At 33.5% G+C, this 17321-nt stretch overlaps 1 protein-coding gene across 2 annotated transcripts; it reads left to right on the top strand.

Moving 5' to 3' along the window:
* The first annotated feature begins 12317 nt into the window (after nucleotides 1-12317).
* On the top strand, nucleotides 12318-17321 carry LOC109810800 (PCNA domain-containing protein). 2 transcript variants are annotated; one of them, XM_020374363.3, is made up of 7 exons: nucleotides 12318-12511; nucleotides 12581-12670; nucleotides 12930-13084; nucleotides 15957-16077; nucleotides 16380-16499; nucleotides 16588-16658; nucleotides 16771-17321. In XM_020374363.3, the coding sequence occupies exons 1-7, from the start codon at nucleotides 12401-12403 to the stop codon at nucleotides 17000-17002; spliced, it is 900 nt and encodes a 299-aa protein (XP_020229952.2). In that variant the 5' UTR covers nucleotides 12318-12400; the 3' UTR covers nucleotides 17003-17321. The 2 variants fall into 2 exon arrangements, with proteins under 2 accessions (XP_020229952.2, XP_020229953.2); XM_020374364.3 differs by having other exon boundaries at nucleotides 12319-12511; nucleotides 12911-13084.

Below are 17321 nucleotides of genomic sequence, written 5' to 3'. Positions count from 1 at the left end.
TGATGGGAGAACTTACCTTCTTTTTGGGATTACAAGTCAAACAAATGCATGATGGAACTTTCATAAGTCAAAGTAAGTATTGCAATGAACTTTTGAAAAAGTTTGGTATGGAAGGGTGTAAGGAGGCTGCCACACCAATATCAAACAATTACAATCTTGACTTAGATGAGAATGGAATTGCTATTGATAATTCAAAATATAGAGGTATCATAGGATCACTCTTGTACTTGACAGCAAGTAGGCCTGATATAATGTTTAATGTGTGCCTATGTGCAAGATTCCAAGCTAATCCTAAAGAATCTCATATGAAAAGTGTAAAGAGAATCCTTAAGTATTTGAAAGGCACAACTAATGTTGGTTTGTGGTATCCAAAGGGAGTCTCACTAAGTCTGATAGGCTACTCAGATTCAAACTATGCTGGGTGTAGACTAGATAGAAAGAGCACAAGTGGAACTTGTCACTTGTTAGGTAGTGCACTTGTTTCATGGCATAGCAAAAAACAAGCTTGTGTTGCTTTAAGTACAGCTGAGGCTGAGTATATTGCAGCTGGAAGTTGTTGTGCTCAAATTCTTTGGATGAAGCAACAATTAAGAGACTATGGAGTTGAGTTGAACAAAATTCCTTTGAGGTGTGATAACACTAGTGCAATAAATCTGACCAAGAATCCAATTTTGCACTCTAGGACTAAGCATATTGAGATAAGACACCACTTTTTGAGAGATCATGTTCAAAGAAATGATTGTGCTCTGGAGTTTGTAGAGACAAGTAAACAACTTGCTGATATTTTTACAAAACCTCTACCTAGAGAAAGGTTCAATCAATTGAGAATTGAGTTGGGAATAATTAATGAATCAAGTTTAAATTGATTGTGTTGTGAGAATGAAAGTAAGAGATGTGTGAAAGAATGTATTTAAAAGGGACAAAAGACTTGGTGAAATTTGAGAAGTTAAAATTTCAGAGAAGCAAAACTTCTCTGGAATAATCGATTATCTTAAGATATAATCGATTATCTTAAGTAATTCATGAAAATAATCGATTATCTTGGGTAATAATCGATTATCTGGAGCATGAAGAATTTCAAAAGTCTCTGAAATAATCGATTAATTGGGTAATAATCGATTATCTGGTAAGAAGGAACTCAAGAGTCACTGTAATAATCGATTATCTTGGGAAATAATCGATTATCTGAGTAGTGGAATCTGAAAGGCCACTGGAATAATCGATTATTCTGTAAATAATCGATTATCTGGGTTGTGTTAGGAGAAACTACCCTCTGTAATAATCGATTATCCTTAAAATAATCGATTATCCATATCAGATTTCATTTTTAAAAGATTTTTCTGATGCAAATAATCGATTATTTGCATAAATAATTGATTATCTGGGCGGTTTTTTGAAATTTCCTGAAACAGTTATCTATGCACCAACCCTTAAAGCTACCCATTACCCTTATACCCAGAATGTGTTAGGGCATAAAACACTTCTCTCAACTGATCTTCTCTCATTCTCTCATTCTCTCATTTTTCCCCAAACCCTCAAAACCCTAACCCACACAATTCTTCATCTTCTTCATCTTTCTCTAAGACCCAACCATGGCATCTTCTTCTAAAAGGCCCAAGAAGCTCGAAGTGAGGGGGAGCAAGCATCCTCTTCCCTCTGGGCAGCTAATCACGAAGTGGTTTGCGGATGAGAAAGCTCAAGAATACTACTTTGAGTGGTACGCCGGTCGGAGAATCATTCCTCCGAAGACCTTGAAGCTTGATTGGTTCAAGAACGAGGGGTTTAGCTTTCCAACCCTTTTGGAGCATCAGGAGTTGAAAGCGTTCTTGAAAATGGAAGGACCCTATTATCCGGAGCTAATCAGGTTATTCCTCTGTTTTGCCTCCATTAATGAGGGGGTTATGCAATCTGTGATTAAGGGGAAGTTAATCAGGCTGGATGGACCTACATTGAAAGCGGCTGCTGGGCTGAGCGGAACCGGAAAGGAGAAACCCCAACCATTCAATTTTGGGGATTTTGAAGAACTGACAACATTCCAGGACTATCAAAGGGTTCCATCTAATACCAACTACGAGAAATTTTTGGCGGGAGGTATGAAGAAAAACTCTCATTTAATTTCTTTCATTATTGCCTGGATGTTAAAACCAAGGTTGCACAACCATGCACAAATGTCTCGGGATGACATTTTATTAATGCATGTGATTAAGAAGAAAATTAAGATTGATTGGGTGTCGGTTGTGAACGATTGTATCTGGAAGGCAAGGAGAAAGGAAGACGGTCCGATTCCTTATGCTTTACTCTTGTCTAAAATTTTTGAAAATGCTGGAGTAGATTTGACAAGTGAAAGAAAGATTGTTCTACACGCGTCAAATAAGATTGAGAAATCTTCTTTGCACCACATGGGTATGCTGAAGCAAGAAGATAAGTGGGTTTTTAAAGGAGATGTTCCTCCTACCCCGGAACCAGCTACAGATGAGGACGGTGTTCCTTCTCATGATGAGGATCAGCCACCATAGGTGGAAGCTGAGCCTAGAGAAGCTGAGTTGGAACTGAAGCCGTTCTCACCGTTTGAACAGATCATGATCAACAAAATGGATGCTATGATGGAGATGTCATGGAGACATGAATCCATGTTCTCTGGAATTCTTGATAGGTTTGACGACCTAGATCATGAAGTCAGAATCATCAAGACGCAGCTTGGTATTTCGGACGATGAGGAGTGATTTCTGTTTTTGTTATTTTGCTTAGTTTTTAAATTCAAGTTTGGAACAATCTTTAAGTTCATTTGGGTTGTAATGATTTTAATTCCTGAACACTTTTATTGCTTTTGATGTTGAACAATTTAAATTTGATGAATTTGAAGCTTGTTTGTTAATGTGTTGGTTCAATTTTGATTCCAAAGCTTGGTTTGGATTGCTGATGCAAAATGCTCTGTTTTTGGTGAGCATATATGTTGGAATGTGATTATTTGTGCTTTGGAATACTCTGTTTTTTTACTGTGAAAATGACTATCTTGACTTGATTTGGTTTGGTTTGTGATATGGTGCACAATTGGCATCACAAATTGGTTAAAATTTGGTTTGAGTTGCAGAACCAAAATTGTTCATTTATGATAATATTGCTGGAGAGAATCTGTACATGGCAATTCTTTGTTAACCTTGGCTTACTTTGTTTTTGATAATGCCAAAGGGGGAGAAATGGTATTGTGTATTGTGTGTTTAGTTGTTGTTTGCAGGTATTGTGCTTGTGTGTGTGTGTTGTGCAGGTGGTTCGTGGCACACTAAGAAGTTAAGTGAATATTGGTTCATGGATTAGTTCATGGGTTGTCATCATCAAAAAGTGGGAGATTGTTGACCTTAGGGGAGCTGAAGACTTTAAGAGTTTTGATGATCACAACAACTTGGAGACAACAAGTGTACAACAACAACATTGAACACAAAAACAAAGTCAAGGAAGAGTCAAGAAAAATACCTTGAAGTATAGCTATGTAATAGAGCTTAGGAAGCAAATTGTTATGAATGAATTGTTATATTTGTGTCTGTGTGTGCTTTGTGCATTGAGCAAATCTTGTCTAGAATCAAGTAGGGAGTAGATGATGATGAGTTAAACATTGGAAAATTATTTTGAGACTTAAAATGAAGTTTTAAGAACTGACTCAAAATAATCGATTATTGTTAAATATAATCGATTATTTCAGCAAGTGGGCTAAGTGGAATGCCTTGCTGTAATAATCGATTATTTGCCAAAATAATCGATTATTTCAGGAACAACTCTCTGGAATAATCGATTATCCAGCTAAATAATCGATTAAATTGTTCTTGATTGATTTCTAGAAATCTGAAGAAGAAAATAATCGATTATTCTTTAAAATAATCGATTATCTGGGTTTGAATTTTTATAAATAGTTTGAACTCTTTTGAAACTTCATAACATTGAGTAAAAACTGATAATCAACTGGTAAAAACGTTTTAGAGAGTCTGTGTGACATCTTGGAGAGTTTTCTTTGTGAAATCCAAGAGAAAAACGTTTGTGAAAAGCTTGTGAGGAAATCATCATCATCATCATACTCTTGAAAGAGGAAGACAAAGATTTGTTCAAGAATTCCAGGTGAATTCGTTTCATTTTATTCTTTGTGAATCTTTGTGAAAAATCTTGAGAAGGGTTTCTCAAGTGGTGAAGTTTCTTGTAGTGGGTTCTACAAGGGTTACTTTCTTGGGGTCAAGAAAGTGGTTATCTTTTTGTAGTGAAGTATATGCATGTGTGTGTGCTTGTAAACCTTCTTACTAAAAGATAGTGGATCAAATCTTAATCAGGTGGTGATTAAGGACTGGATGTAGGTCACATGTGGAGTGGGTGAACCAGTATAAAAGACTTGTGCAATCTTCTTCAACCTTATCTCTTATTTTGTAATTTCTTGGTTGTGCTTTAAAGAAGATAAAACTTGATTAACATGTGTATGGGAATTTTGATGGTTTAAATCTATAACTGGATATTATATTTGAACCTCATTGTCTTGTAATCAAGTTGCACATTGCATTCATATCATTGTAACAAGTCTTTAAGAGTGCTTCATTTGAAAATTCTGTCATAGAAAAGTTTTGATTGAATTTACGATCCAAAAACTCTGATAAATTTTTAAAGGGTCATTGAATCCAATTCACCCCCCCTTTTGGATTGGGCCATTCTTTTCTAACACAATTCAGATGACAATTTTGAGAACTCGACAAATGATGAGATATACTTTATGTTTAAAAAGTTCAAATATGCTAAAAATGAAGAAAAAATTGAGGAGTTTCCACAAGAAAAAAGGACAACTTCAGGAAACTTGGTCAGAATGACAACTTTATTATAAGTGTAAAAAGCTTGGATGTTCTACACTTAGAAAGTGATGAACTGTAAAGAGAAGGCCAAGAAAATCTTGATGGCCACTTGGGAAGATCTAGACAACAATAGTAGCAACAATTTAGACGATGAGAAAGCCAACATCTACCTTATGGAAGACACTGAATCTTAATTAAATGATACAAAGATTGAGGTAAATTTTGATTCCAGTTCCAATTCATCTAATTCTAATGAGGAAGAGATGTATTACGAAAATCTCCTAGCAAACTATCATATGATCTCTCTTGAGTATAAAAAGTTGAAAGAAAAATGCAAAGTTTTACAAAATGAAAACAATAAACTCAAAAAAGACATGTTGACACTACAAGAGAAATATAGATTCTCAAAGAAAAGATTATTAATTGTGTCCCACCTAAGGTTACAACATTAGAAGCTAAAAACATAAAACTAAAAAATAACGTAGCTAAATTTGTTGATGGGTCTTCATTTTAAACTAAATATGCTTTTAAAACATAGAAGATTTTCATTAAAAAAAAAGTGGTCTTAGCTTTGATCCTTCATTTAGGACATCTCAATCCAAACCTAAGACTACTTTCTCCAAGGCTAGTGGAAAAGGAGGATAAACTCCAGGTAGACGAAAGGTTTGTTAGAAAAGATGCCTTGAGCAAGAGGAAGGGGTGAATTGGTTGATTAAAAATTTCTTGTGCGGCTATCTTGGTTTTAAAAAACTTTTAAATTTTTTTTCCAAATAAGTGTTTTGATTTATAGTTGTATATAGGATACTTAGTTCATATTCAATGAAATTCTAAATTCACTCAAATCTTTATGCAATGTTTATGCCTCACAACACATATCAACAAACATAAAAATAGAAATGCAAGAATGTAAGGTCAAGTATAGGGAGAGAGAAAAATGCACAATCAATTTATACTAGTTTAGTCACATCCACTTATGAATTACATTCAGTCCCTAATCAACTCATTTGAGATTTTTCACTAATCTTTAATATTAGAAGTTTTACAATCATAATATCACATGCAATACACTTTTACAATATTAAAGAAATCACTTCTTGCACCCTAAGAAGTACCCACTTATAGCACCCTACTACAAGATTTTTCCTTCTTAAGAAACTTACTTAAGAAAACAATCAATACAGAGATTTAAGGAATTAATTTACCTAATGTACAAAACATATCAGAATAGGTGAATCAATCAAGTAGTTTATCCTTTCACTCTATGAACATGATGATCAATTCAATTCTTGAAAACTTTCTTAAGGTTACTACAAAGGTTAAAGAACATTTTCTTGTAAAGAAAATCATTTTTTCATAGAGTATTTTTGGAAAAGATACCACAAATAATCAAGTCTCTCTATTCAAAGTGTAAAAAAATTATATATATATATATATATATATATATAAGTTTTCTGACTAAAATAATTGATCATTTACATGGATAATTGATTATTTTGTTCTTAACAATTTTAGAAATCAACCAATAACAATTTAATCAACTATTTTGAGCAATAATTGACTATTCTAGAATTTTTTTATATGAAATAATCAATTATTTTAAGTGAAAACTTAATATCTCAATTTTTCATACCATTTTTCTTTACAATTCAATTCTAACATATATCTAGATCATCAATCATCATCTAAATAGAGATAAAAGGCTAAGCTACTTACCAAACACAAAGTATACAAGCAACAAAACTTAAAAACACACAAAACAAGATACAATTTTCATTTTTTATCTATCAAGAGTCTCAATACTCAGAATAAACTACAAGTTGCACTCTTGTCTATCAAGTGACTCATTTGTAATCATCAAAACCAATTAGGATCATGTCTTCATCTTGAGCTTAATCAACAAAGACAAGTCTATGGTTGTGGGTACTAATAAGAAAGGACCAAAAAAGATTTGAGTACCAAAGCCACCAATAATTTCTGTTGTAGATACCATTGGTGGTAAAAAGGAAGGATTTACATTGGTACTAGGACAATGGCTGCTCATGACGCATGATGGGAGAGAGGTCTATGTTCCTAGACCTTCAACCTCATGAAGGATTCATCCCCTTTGGAGGAAGTGGAAAAGGAAATATCAAAGGTATATGTAAGATAGGTAAAAGCTTTATGCCCACTATTAATAATGTTTTATATGTTGGGATTAAAGTATAACCTACATAGCATAAGTCAATTTTGTGACAACGGACATATTATATCTTTTGACAAAGATACATGCATAGTTAAGCAAGACGATGAGTCTGTTATTTTTATTGCCTTTAGAAAGAATAATCTCTATGAGATTAATCTAAACAATCTAGGTAAATAGAATGTAACATTTTTAGTTTTTAAAGAAGATGAAAAATGGATTTGGCATAAAAACTTGAGTATGCCAACATGAAACATATTTTAAAATTAACCAAAAAGGGTTTAGTAAGAATACTACTTGAGATTTCATGGAAAACCCCTTTTCTTTGTGAAGCTTGTTAGAAGGGGAAACATATTAAAACATCTTTTAAATCTAAGAAAGTTGTTTCCACTTCTAGACCTTTAGAATTGTTACATATGGATTTGTTTGGTCCTACTGGAACTTTAAGTTTGGGTGATAAGAAGTATGGATTTGTCATTGTAGATGCCTATTCTAGATACACATGCATGGGTTTACTTCCTAGCCCACAAACATGAGTCTTTCAAAGTATTTAAAATATTCTGTAAACATGTTCAAAATGAAAAAGGTTTTTGCATCTTTGTCATCAAAAGTGATAATGAAATTAAATTAAAAAATTTTGATTTTAAAACCTTTTGCAAAAAAAATGGTGTTTTACACAACTTCTCTTCACCAAGAACACTTCAACAAAATGGGATAGTTGAAAGAAAGAACCAAACTTTGCAAGAAATGGCAACAATTTTTCCTTGCAAAAATCCTTTACTAAGACACTTCTAGGTAGAAGCAGTGAACACGACTTTCTATATTCAAAACAAAATATTGATAAGACCTTTGATGAACAAGAGTCCTTATGAATTGTGGAGGGGGAAAAGACCCAACATATCATACTTTCATCCATTTGGATGTGAGTGTTATGTCTTAAATACTAAGGATCAACTTGGAAAGTTTGATTCAAAAGTAGACAAAGGTATCTTCCTTGGATACTCAAATACTTCAAAGGCATAAAGAGTTTTTAACTCTAAAACTCTATGGTAAAAAAATTTATCCATGTGAAATTCAATGATGCATTAGCGACTAATAAGAAACTATCAAATCTAGAAGAGGAACTTGTATATTTGCAAATCGATGTAAAGAAGTCAAAAGAGCCAGGTGTTAGTAATCAGACGATGGCTACACTAGAAAGGCAGACGAATTAGTCAGACGAAGTTGTTAGATTTCATAGAGATTGGATGTTTGTCAACTATCATCCACAAGATTAGATTCCTAGTGATAAGACAGAAGGTGTCAGAACAAGGTATGCTCTCAGAGACAGTGCCTCATATTCCTTGGTGTTAGAAATTAAACCAAAGAGCATAAACGAAGCCCTTGCGACAATAACTAGATACTAGCAGTGGAAGAAGAGCTCCATTAGTTTGAGAGGAATGATGTTCAAACTTTGGTCCCAAAACCAGATCATTAAAGCATCATTGGAACAAGATGGGTTTTCAGGAACAAGCTAGGTGAGCAAGGTAAAATGGTAAGGAATAAAACTAGGTTAGTAGCACAAGGCTACAATTAGTAGGAAAGTATAGATTTCACTGAAACCTTTGCACCTGTTACTAGACTTGTAGATATTAGGATTATGTTAGCTTTTACAGCTGACAAAAACATTAAAATTTTTCAAATGGATGTATATAGTATTTTTCTGAACAACATTATTGAAGAGAGATTTTATGTTAAACAACCTCTTTGTTTTGAAAATCCATATTTTAAAAAAACATGTTTTCAAACTAAAAAAAAAATACTCTTTATGGTATGAAATAATCTCCTAGAGCTTGGTATGAAAGATTAAACAGTTTTCTTCTAAATAATGATTCTGTGAGAGACAATGTTAACACAACTCTTTTTAGAAAAGAATTTGGAACAAATTTTATAGTTATGTAAATTTATGTTGATGATATCATTTTTGGTACTACTAATGAATTTTTATGTAAGGATTTTCTAAGTTAATGTAGAACCAGTTTGAAATGAGCATGATGAGTGAGCTGAAGTTCATCATAAGGCTTCATATATCAAATAAACAGATGAAAAATCTTCATTCATTTACAAAAAATATAAAAAAAAGTTTCTCTTAAAGTTTAAGATGAATGAATGCAAACCAATGCATACACCTATGCATTTGTCTATGGGTTTGTCTAAAGATGAATCAGGTAAACTAGTAGATCAGACAATCTATAAAGATATTATTGGATATCCCTTTCTTACCAGACTACAAGCAAAATTCACATCATGTTTAGTGTATGCCTATGTGCTAGATTTTAGTTTGATCCTAAAGAGTCTCATCTTAAAGTTGTAAACCCTATCTTTAGATATCTTGTAGGTTTTACTAATCTTAGTTTGTTCTATGAGAAAAACAATGATTTCAGGTTAGCAGGATTCTATGATGCAGACTATGTTGGAGACAAAATTGAAAGAAAAAATCAAAGCTTTCTCCATTATAGGGGTATAGTACATTTATGCAACAAGGTGTTATCAAAGCTTCTATAGGTGAAGCATCATTTAGAAAACTATTCTAGTCTTGAAAATCATATACTTGTTTTTTGTAATAACATAAGTTCCATAAATATTTTGAAAAATCCTATATAACATTCCAAGGCTAAGCACATTAAAATAAGATATCATTTAATTCATGATTATGTTTAAAAGGAGTTGTTGATATAAAATTTATAGATGATGATCACCAATGGACTAATATTTTTACAAAGGTTTTAGATGAGAAATGTTTTAGATTCATGAGAGACCATCTAAATCTAAAATGTATTTTATAATAAAAAATGTTGCATTGTCTTACTTTTTGGTGCATTGTCTTACCATGCTTCATCTAACATGCATCAGTTTTTGCCTACATGGACATACATTAATGTTTGCATACTTTATATTCAAATATGTACATTAGCATATCATCTTGTTTTGAAAAGGCATCATGTGTATTGAATGCTTTTTAATGCTTAACATTATTAACTATCTTAATTTTTGAAACATTTAGGGTTTTTTCAATAATAGGAACGATACATGTGCGTCTTGTCAGCATGTCCTACCCTTTATTGTCCATTTAGTCTATGAACTATGACTCATAGACTACCCTTTTCTCTCTCTCACATTTCAAACACTTAACTATTTTTCTTCAAGCTTTAAAATTTTTCTCCCACTCTTGTGTTCTCTATAAAACCACAAATATTCATCTTCTCAAATAAAACCTACCCTTCCATCACAAATGGCCCCTAAGACTGCCATTGCTCATGACAATAGGGTCCCAATGGAAGAATACCCAAAGCCTGCATTTCTCCATGGAAAAAATGTTACTATACATAAAAGGTAGGATGATGGTTATCCAGTCAAGCTGTACTTGGATAAGGCTGGATGGACTAAGTTTGCTGAACTCAAATAGGAATGGTATCGTGCACCATATGTATACTTCTAGACATTTGCTCACCAAGAAGCTCATGCCATTGTTGGTCAGGTGGACTAAATAGTGCTTAGGGTTAACCCCTTAATCCTTGTTATCGCCTTTGGCTACAAAGAACATAATGTGTGTTACTTTGATGGCTGGGAACACATCATCACCCAGGAAACTGTCGACATACTGATCTACTCTAACTCTCACCCCTCTAAAAAGGCACAGTTGAAGAAGTTCTCAAGGGTTGACGAATCTGAAGCCCCTCTATAGGATGTTCCACAATACACTCTTCAACATATTTATCCCAAGGTCTAGTTCGAGGGATAATGTTTCAGACTTAGACCACTTCTGCCTCTATCACCTCAACCTTAGTTGTAAGATAAATCTTCCCAATTTGATCTACAATCACTATAAGTCTTGTCTCAGCCAATAAGACTAGGAGCAAAATAAAAGAGAACCTATTCCTTATGGGATGCTCTTTACCAAAGTCATTGAGGAAGTTGGGATTGACACCAAAGGCTACCAGCTTGGTCCTAATGATGGCGACGTCTCAATAACCACCATAAGGAAGATGGGGTTGCCCATCTAATCACTCAAGTAAAGAGGAACCTTGTTCAGGTGGAGAAATTGAAGCCATACTTGGATGATGTGCCATCATTTTTTTGTCAATGTTAAACTAAACCATTATCTTTGATGTTACAATTAAGGTAACTCCCAAAGGGGTTATAATTAAGATGAACTAGTAGTGACTGCTATTAAGACAAATTATATATATATATATATATATATATATATATATATATATATATATATTCTTATGATGTATGTGCATGTTAAAAAGGAAAGAATAATGTGGAGTGAATGAGAGATTTTCGAGTTTTTATGCAATATATTTTTTGATGATGTAAGGTTAAAGTCAATTACTAATTTCTTATTTACAATAAGATTACATATTGAGATTGTTTACTTCATTCCTAAGAAAATGTTGTATTTATGCAATATGTAAGTAATTTTGTAGTGTTGAATAAGGAAGAAATGAAAAAAAATAATTATGAAAAATATATTTTGTTATTTAATTTTTAATTTATACTAATTTATCTTAACTTTATACATTATATTTAACTTATACAACACTTTTTTTTTTCCTTTCATCACTGTAATTTTTTTAAAAAAATTTGTCCTTATATTTTCTTGTCTCAATATTGTGTTTCTAATGTAATACTATTATTGATGTGACATATTATGCTTTCATGATAAGTAATAATGTGACACTATATTACCATAATATTAATAATGTGATATTATGCTGACTTAGTATATAATGATGCTATCATGATGTCATCGACATGTGATAATGTTACCGGTAAAAGTATTTGTTATAAACTTTAATGTCAAGAATTATAAATTTAATATTTATATTTTATAGGGATGATTCTCAAATAAAAAAAATTATATAGACAAAATATAAAAGTGCTAAATTATATGAACAAAAATTATATTTAAAATATAAATTTATGGTAAAAAAATATAATGTTTTAATTTTCACTTAAGTTTAATTTTTTAGTTAACATGCTTTTTTATATATCGACTTCATTCAAGGATCCAAATAAATATATATTTTTTCTATTTATTTTATATCATTTTTATTTTATTTTTTTATTTCTATATTTACTAATTTTTTCCTTTATTATTTTAAACCAGAACGTTAATAAAAAGCACAACATCATATCATATGTTAATTTACTATGTAGTAAATATCTACTATGGTGGTACCAACAGCTAGCTATTAGTTAGAGATATTATTTTAAGCATGCTTAGAAAAGAGTTATACATTTTTTTAAAAAAAATATATCTACAATGGTAGTGCGGGCTTGATGTTTTAAGTTGTGAGTTTGGTTAACAGTGAAAGTGAAAGAGGATTGATAGAAGGGATTTACAAAGGGAAGAATGAGCCATTCGGGCATGGAGGAGGAAGAAGTACCGGACGTTTTATGCGAGCTGGAAAATGTTCAAGGTTTAGTGGACGCCCTCACCGCCGTTCGGTGGAAGCGCCAGCAGGTAATTATAATCCCCTCCTGCTCCTTCATTTTCCCCAACCCACTCCTTATCTAACCATAAGCTACCTAGGACGCTGTGCTCGAGTTGTCCGAACATGGCATCGTTTTGATCGTCGAAGAAAGCGGTTGCCTCCAAGCCAAGGTGTATCTCAAACGAGAGGTACTTACCAATGTTTTTTTTTTTAATAATAATAATAATTATTATTATTATTATTTTTGCACCATTGTTCTAAGTATTTGCTTTATATTAATCTGAGTCGTAAGTTAAATAAAGTCTGACCAAAATTTGTTTTTGTTAAGGATCAAATTCGGATGCTTTTCGAGAATATTATCTAAGCCTTTCAACTCAGCTCTGTTTTATTATTTTTTATAAATTGTATATTATAATTTCTGAATTTAGGGGAGCATGGCATTTGCAGCTATTCATTCGCTATGATTACAATGCACGGGGACGACCTCGTTTTGGAGTGAGTTTGGGGCATTTGGTGGATTGCTTGAATGCCTTCACGGTTCCTGGCCAATCAAGCGTTATTCAGATTCAATACCCAGGTTCTGATATGCAGCTTCTTCTCAAGTATGTAACTAACTTTTCCCTTCCCTGCTTTTATTTTCAATCCATGAGTTTCTGGAGATTGTTGCTGGCACTACTTTGATAGGTAGAAATGTTAGCACATAGTAAAATGCGCATGCACACACAGTCACACAGTTTAACACTTACTTGCATTATGGAAGAAAGAGTACAAGAAAATTATAGTGTAGCACATAGTAAAACAATCAAACAGAACACTGCCTTTTTCACTTGTCACGCACATGGCGACTGGAAAACCTTCTATTTCCAATTAATCTCCTTTTTGACTTGAATTGAACCATGTTCTAATTAGAATGTAATCCACGTTTTACTAACTCGCCAAATATTAACTCATAAACATTATGAATGGTTTGCTTGTTTGTATCAAACAAGAAACTCACTGCCGTTAGCTGTATATTTATACTGATTAATGGTAATCTGACTTAGTTATGACCCTAAACCTGTATGATTTCAAACATCTTAGCCAAAACGTGTTTAATTTTGCAAGTTTGAATCAAATCAAGTGAAGAGAGGTAGGGGTAGGGATAGAACTGTATTAGAGAATGAAGGCCTAAATGGTCAGCTTGCAAGTCAGCAGAATTGGCCCACTGTTTGGGAGAGTCTACTTCAGGAAGAATAAGAGGAAGCAAGGAAGGAATGATGAGGTGGCACTGTGGCAGAGAGAGATATATATATGTGGCCTGGTAACTAAATGACGGGGTGCCACCCTTTTCCATCAAAGGATGTTGCTGGCCTGTTCATTTCTGAGGTGGTTAAACTCCATGGCTTCCCCAAGTAAATTGTTTCTGATTGAGATAAAGTATTCCTCAGTCATTTTTGGATGGAATTGTTCAAACAAGCAGGGACCAAGTTGAAATACAGTTCAGCTTTCCACCCCCCAAAGTGATGGTCAAACAGAGATGACCAACATATGCTTAGTTGATTATTTAAGACCTTTTGCTGGGGAGCAACCAAGGACCCTGGACAAAATGATTGTATTGGGCTGAATTTTGACACCAACTTTAATGTTTCCATTGGCATGACACCTTTTGGAGCATGTATGGGAGAGATCCCCCTCCCATCATGTGTGGCCAAGTAATTGCGTCAGCTGTAGAGGCTGTTGACAACATGTTGGGGATAGGGATGCCATTTTAGAACAATTACATCACTAGTTGGATTGAGCTCAACAACGTATGAAGCAACTTGCCTTTTAAAGGAGAATGGACATCCAATTCTAGGAAGGTGATTTGGTTTATTTGTGAGATCAACCTTATAGATGGCATTCCTTGACGCATTGTAGAAATGAAAAACTTAGCCCTTGGTTGTATGGCCCATTTGAAGTGTTGAAAAAGGTGGGTTCAGTAGCATATAGATTGTTACTATCAGATACAAGCCAAATACGCCCAGTTTTGCATTTCAGCAAGCTGAAATAGCCATCCCTGCTACCTCTAAACCAGACTCTCCTTCCTCCATTGACAGCAGATTGGGAGTTGCAACCTCAATTGGAAGATAGCCTTGCTCTCTGCTATAATAGCCAGGGTGCTGCTGAGGTTAAGGATGTGAAAAAATCCAAACTGAACCAATCCTTATTATAAAATCCAATCTGTCTTGTGAAAAAACTTGAACTAATCCTCTTTATAAAAACGGTTTAATTAACTAATTCGTTTTTACAAAGTGGATTGGTGCAGTTTGGTATTTTGAAAAAACGATCCATATATAAGTATAAAGTGTATAATCACACCGAATCAAATTGATCCAATTTAAAAAGATTTGATCCATTTTATAAAAAAAATGGTTCGGTTAATTGATCTATTTTTACAAAGTGGGTTAATTTGGTTTGGTTTGGAATTTTTTCGATCCATGAACAACTCTAGTTGAAGTGCTAGTCAAGTGGGTAGACCTTCCAGACTGAACGAACTCCTGAGAGTCCTTTGAAGCTTTACGGAAGACCTTTCCTTCCTTTCCTCCTGGGGACAAGATGAAAGCTTTGTTATTTTTTGGTGTGGGGACGGCCAGTTGTTGAGAAGGTATATATAAGGTGAGATAATAAGTGGGGATAAATGACTATAAAAGATACTATTAATAGGTGCGCTCAACAAGTAGTTAGAAGGTTAGAAAGTCAGTACTTTCTGTTAGGAGGGTTTGTTCCATAGCCTTGTTCTGAATAACAGTTCTTGTGTCAATTTTTATCCAATTTCTTCATTCCTTCTTGCTCTTATATCAGTTGAGTCTATCACTGTTTTACATGTATGTTCATAAGAACATTGTCAAACTCGTAGCATTTCAACAGTTGGTTGGTTTGGGATTGAATCAAAATTTAGTTATTGGAGAAAAAAAATGAAATCTACAATGAAGTTAAGGGATGAAAGATGCATTTTTCTTTTCTTTGATAATAGCACTGAAAAAGCACACTAGCAGAATTCTGCAAACAGAAGACCAACCTAGAAAGTATAACAATAACAAATGTAAGCAATGAGAAAGGGATGTAACAGATAATTAGATGAGTGCGCACACAGGACATTACATGGTTTATTACATGCCTATGCCCATCCAGAGGATAAAAATAATTTTGCTGTGAAAGAAGAAACAGTACAAGTTAAAAACTAGTGTATAAATCCTAACAAAGTCCAAAGACCTTCCATTCACTTAATCAAAGGATAGCTTCTACGTTTCTTTCTTTTCATAATTTTCTTGGTCAAGTATGAACTTCTGGTTGAATCTGTTATTCCATTGTGTGTGGTAGCCATAGTGATGGTTTATTTTATTGAATAGGATTCGTCATACCATAATTTTCTTTAGGGATCTACAAGCAAACAATTTCGTAGAATTGTCTTGTCTGATTGTCTCTGACTTAAATGTTCTCTCTCCACTTCTTTAGATCTGTAGATTCGCTGGATGCCAGTATTTGTGCAGAGATCAGGACAAGAATTCCAGATACAATTGCATGGGACTACAATTTTGAACCTGCGGGGACAAACCCTTTAACCTTTACTGTTAAAGTATGCCATAATTTTCATATATCAAATGCAATGCTACTTTCAATGACTTATTATCCTATAAAAGTCCTTTTCTTTACACTATGCTTTCATAAAATAAAAATTGTTGCTTATGAATTGTGCAATATGCAATCAAATAAGTTGGTGTCACTTTCAATGAATCCTTTCAGATGATAAGTCTGGTTTTATGCTTTTGCCGTTCTGAATATATTCTATGGACAATACACGTTTTCCAAATGTTGATTCTTGAGAAAAAAAAAACACATTAATGTTAGCTGATGTTTTGATTTTTAATCTACACCCAGTCCGCAGCACTGAAGGAAGCTATTGAGGATCTTGAGTGGCCTGGATCAAGCATCCAGATTATTCTACAGCCCGATCCTCCTTCTGTTACGTTGAGAGCTGAAGGACATGGAGACTTGCAGGTTTTTATTGTTTTCAACTCAAATGATGAGATGCTAGTTGTTGCTTTGAAATTTGAATTGATTATATGCACACACCTTTGTCTTTCAGATAGATTTCTTGTATTACGCGAATTCCGAACTCTTGGTAGCATTTCAGTGTGATCATCAAGCTTCTTTCAGGTTTTTTTTTTTTATTTTTTATTTTTTATTTTTTATTTTAAAACTATTATGTATGTGTTAATTGTCGTTTCCTTGTTACTTTATCTGTCATTTCTATGCATATTGTTAACAGGTACAAATATAAATTTCTCAGAGCAACAACTTCTAATATGCCTACCAGTGTTATTAAAGAAAATAGAGGAAGTAAGTTAAGCATTGGGAGAGGTGGAATGTTAAAAGTTCAGCATCTGGTTTCAATTGCCAAACCATCTATGTCACACTCTTATGTCGATTCTGTAAGCTATCAGCAACCAGGTCGGATAGCTCATATTGAGTTCTATGTGAAACCAGAGGAAAGTGAGTAAACCAATGATTATTAGTTAGTGTCAAGGAAGTCATTTTCCATACATTTGTAACAAAATCTGAAGAGTTGAGAAACTAGAAAGTTACCCTCAAGTTTAACTCTGAAAAAGAAAATATCCTTCCTCTAGGAGCTCTTAAACAAATTTACAAAATGATTTGTTTTCAGAATGTAGTTCAAAGAGGTACTTTTGCAGCAAATCCCCGTTTAATCGTAGTTTTAGATGGAGCAAGCTGTCTTGGTAAGGCCATCTAAACTTCAAATAGAATCATGGCAATGTTGCTCCGATTTCAAAAGCTTCAATGCAAAGCTTAGTTGTTTTA

This window comes from Cajanus cajan, chromosome 5 (genome assembly GCF_000230855.2).
Source record: "Cajanus cajan strain Asha chromosome 5, NIPB_CcT2T_4, whole genome shotgun sequence".
NCBI classification, from domain to species: domain Eukaryota; kingdom Viridiplantae; phylum Streptophyta; class Magnoliopsida; order Fabales; family Fabaceae; genus Cajanus; species Cajanus cajan.
Note: the sequence above shows the minus strand (reverse complement) of the source record. Positions and strands in the feature narration are given on the sequence as shown.

Excerpts from the sequence above, each read along its gene's own strand:
- LOC109810800 (XM_020374363.3), top strand. The coding sequence starts at position 12,401 with ATGAGCCATTCGGGCATGGAGGAGGAAGAAGTACCGGACGTTTTATGC. Across the intron at positions 13,085-15,956 it reads GATATGCAGCTTCTTCTCAA|ATCTGTAGATTCGCTGGATG; the intron begins GTATGTAACTAA and ends CCACTTCTTTAG. Across the intron at positions 16,078-16,379 it reads CTTTAACCTTTACTGTTAAA|TCCGCAGCACTGAAGGAAGC; the intron begins GTATGCCATAAT and ends ATCTACACCCAG.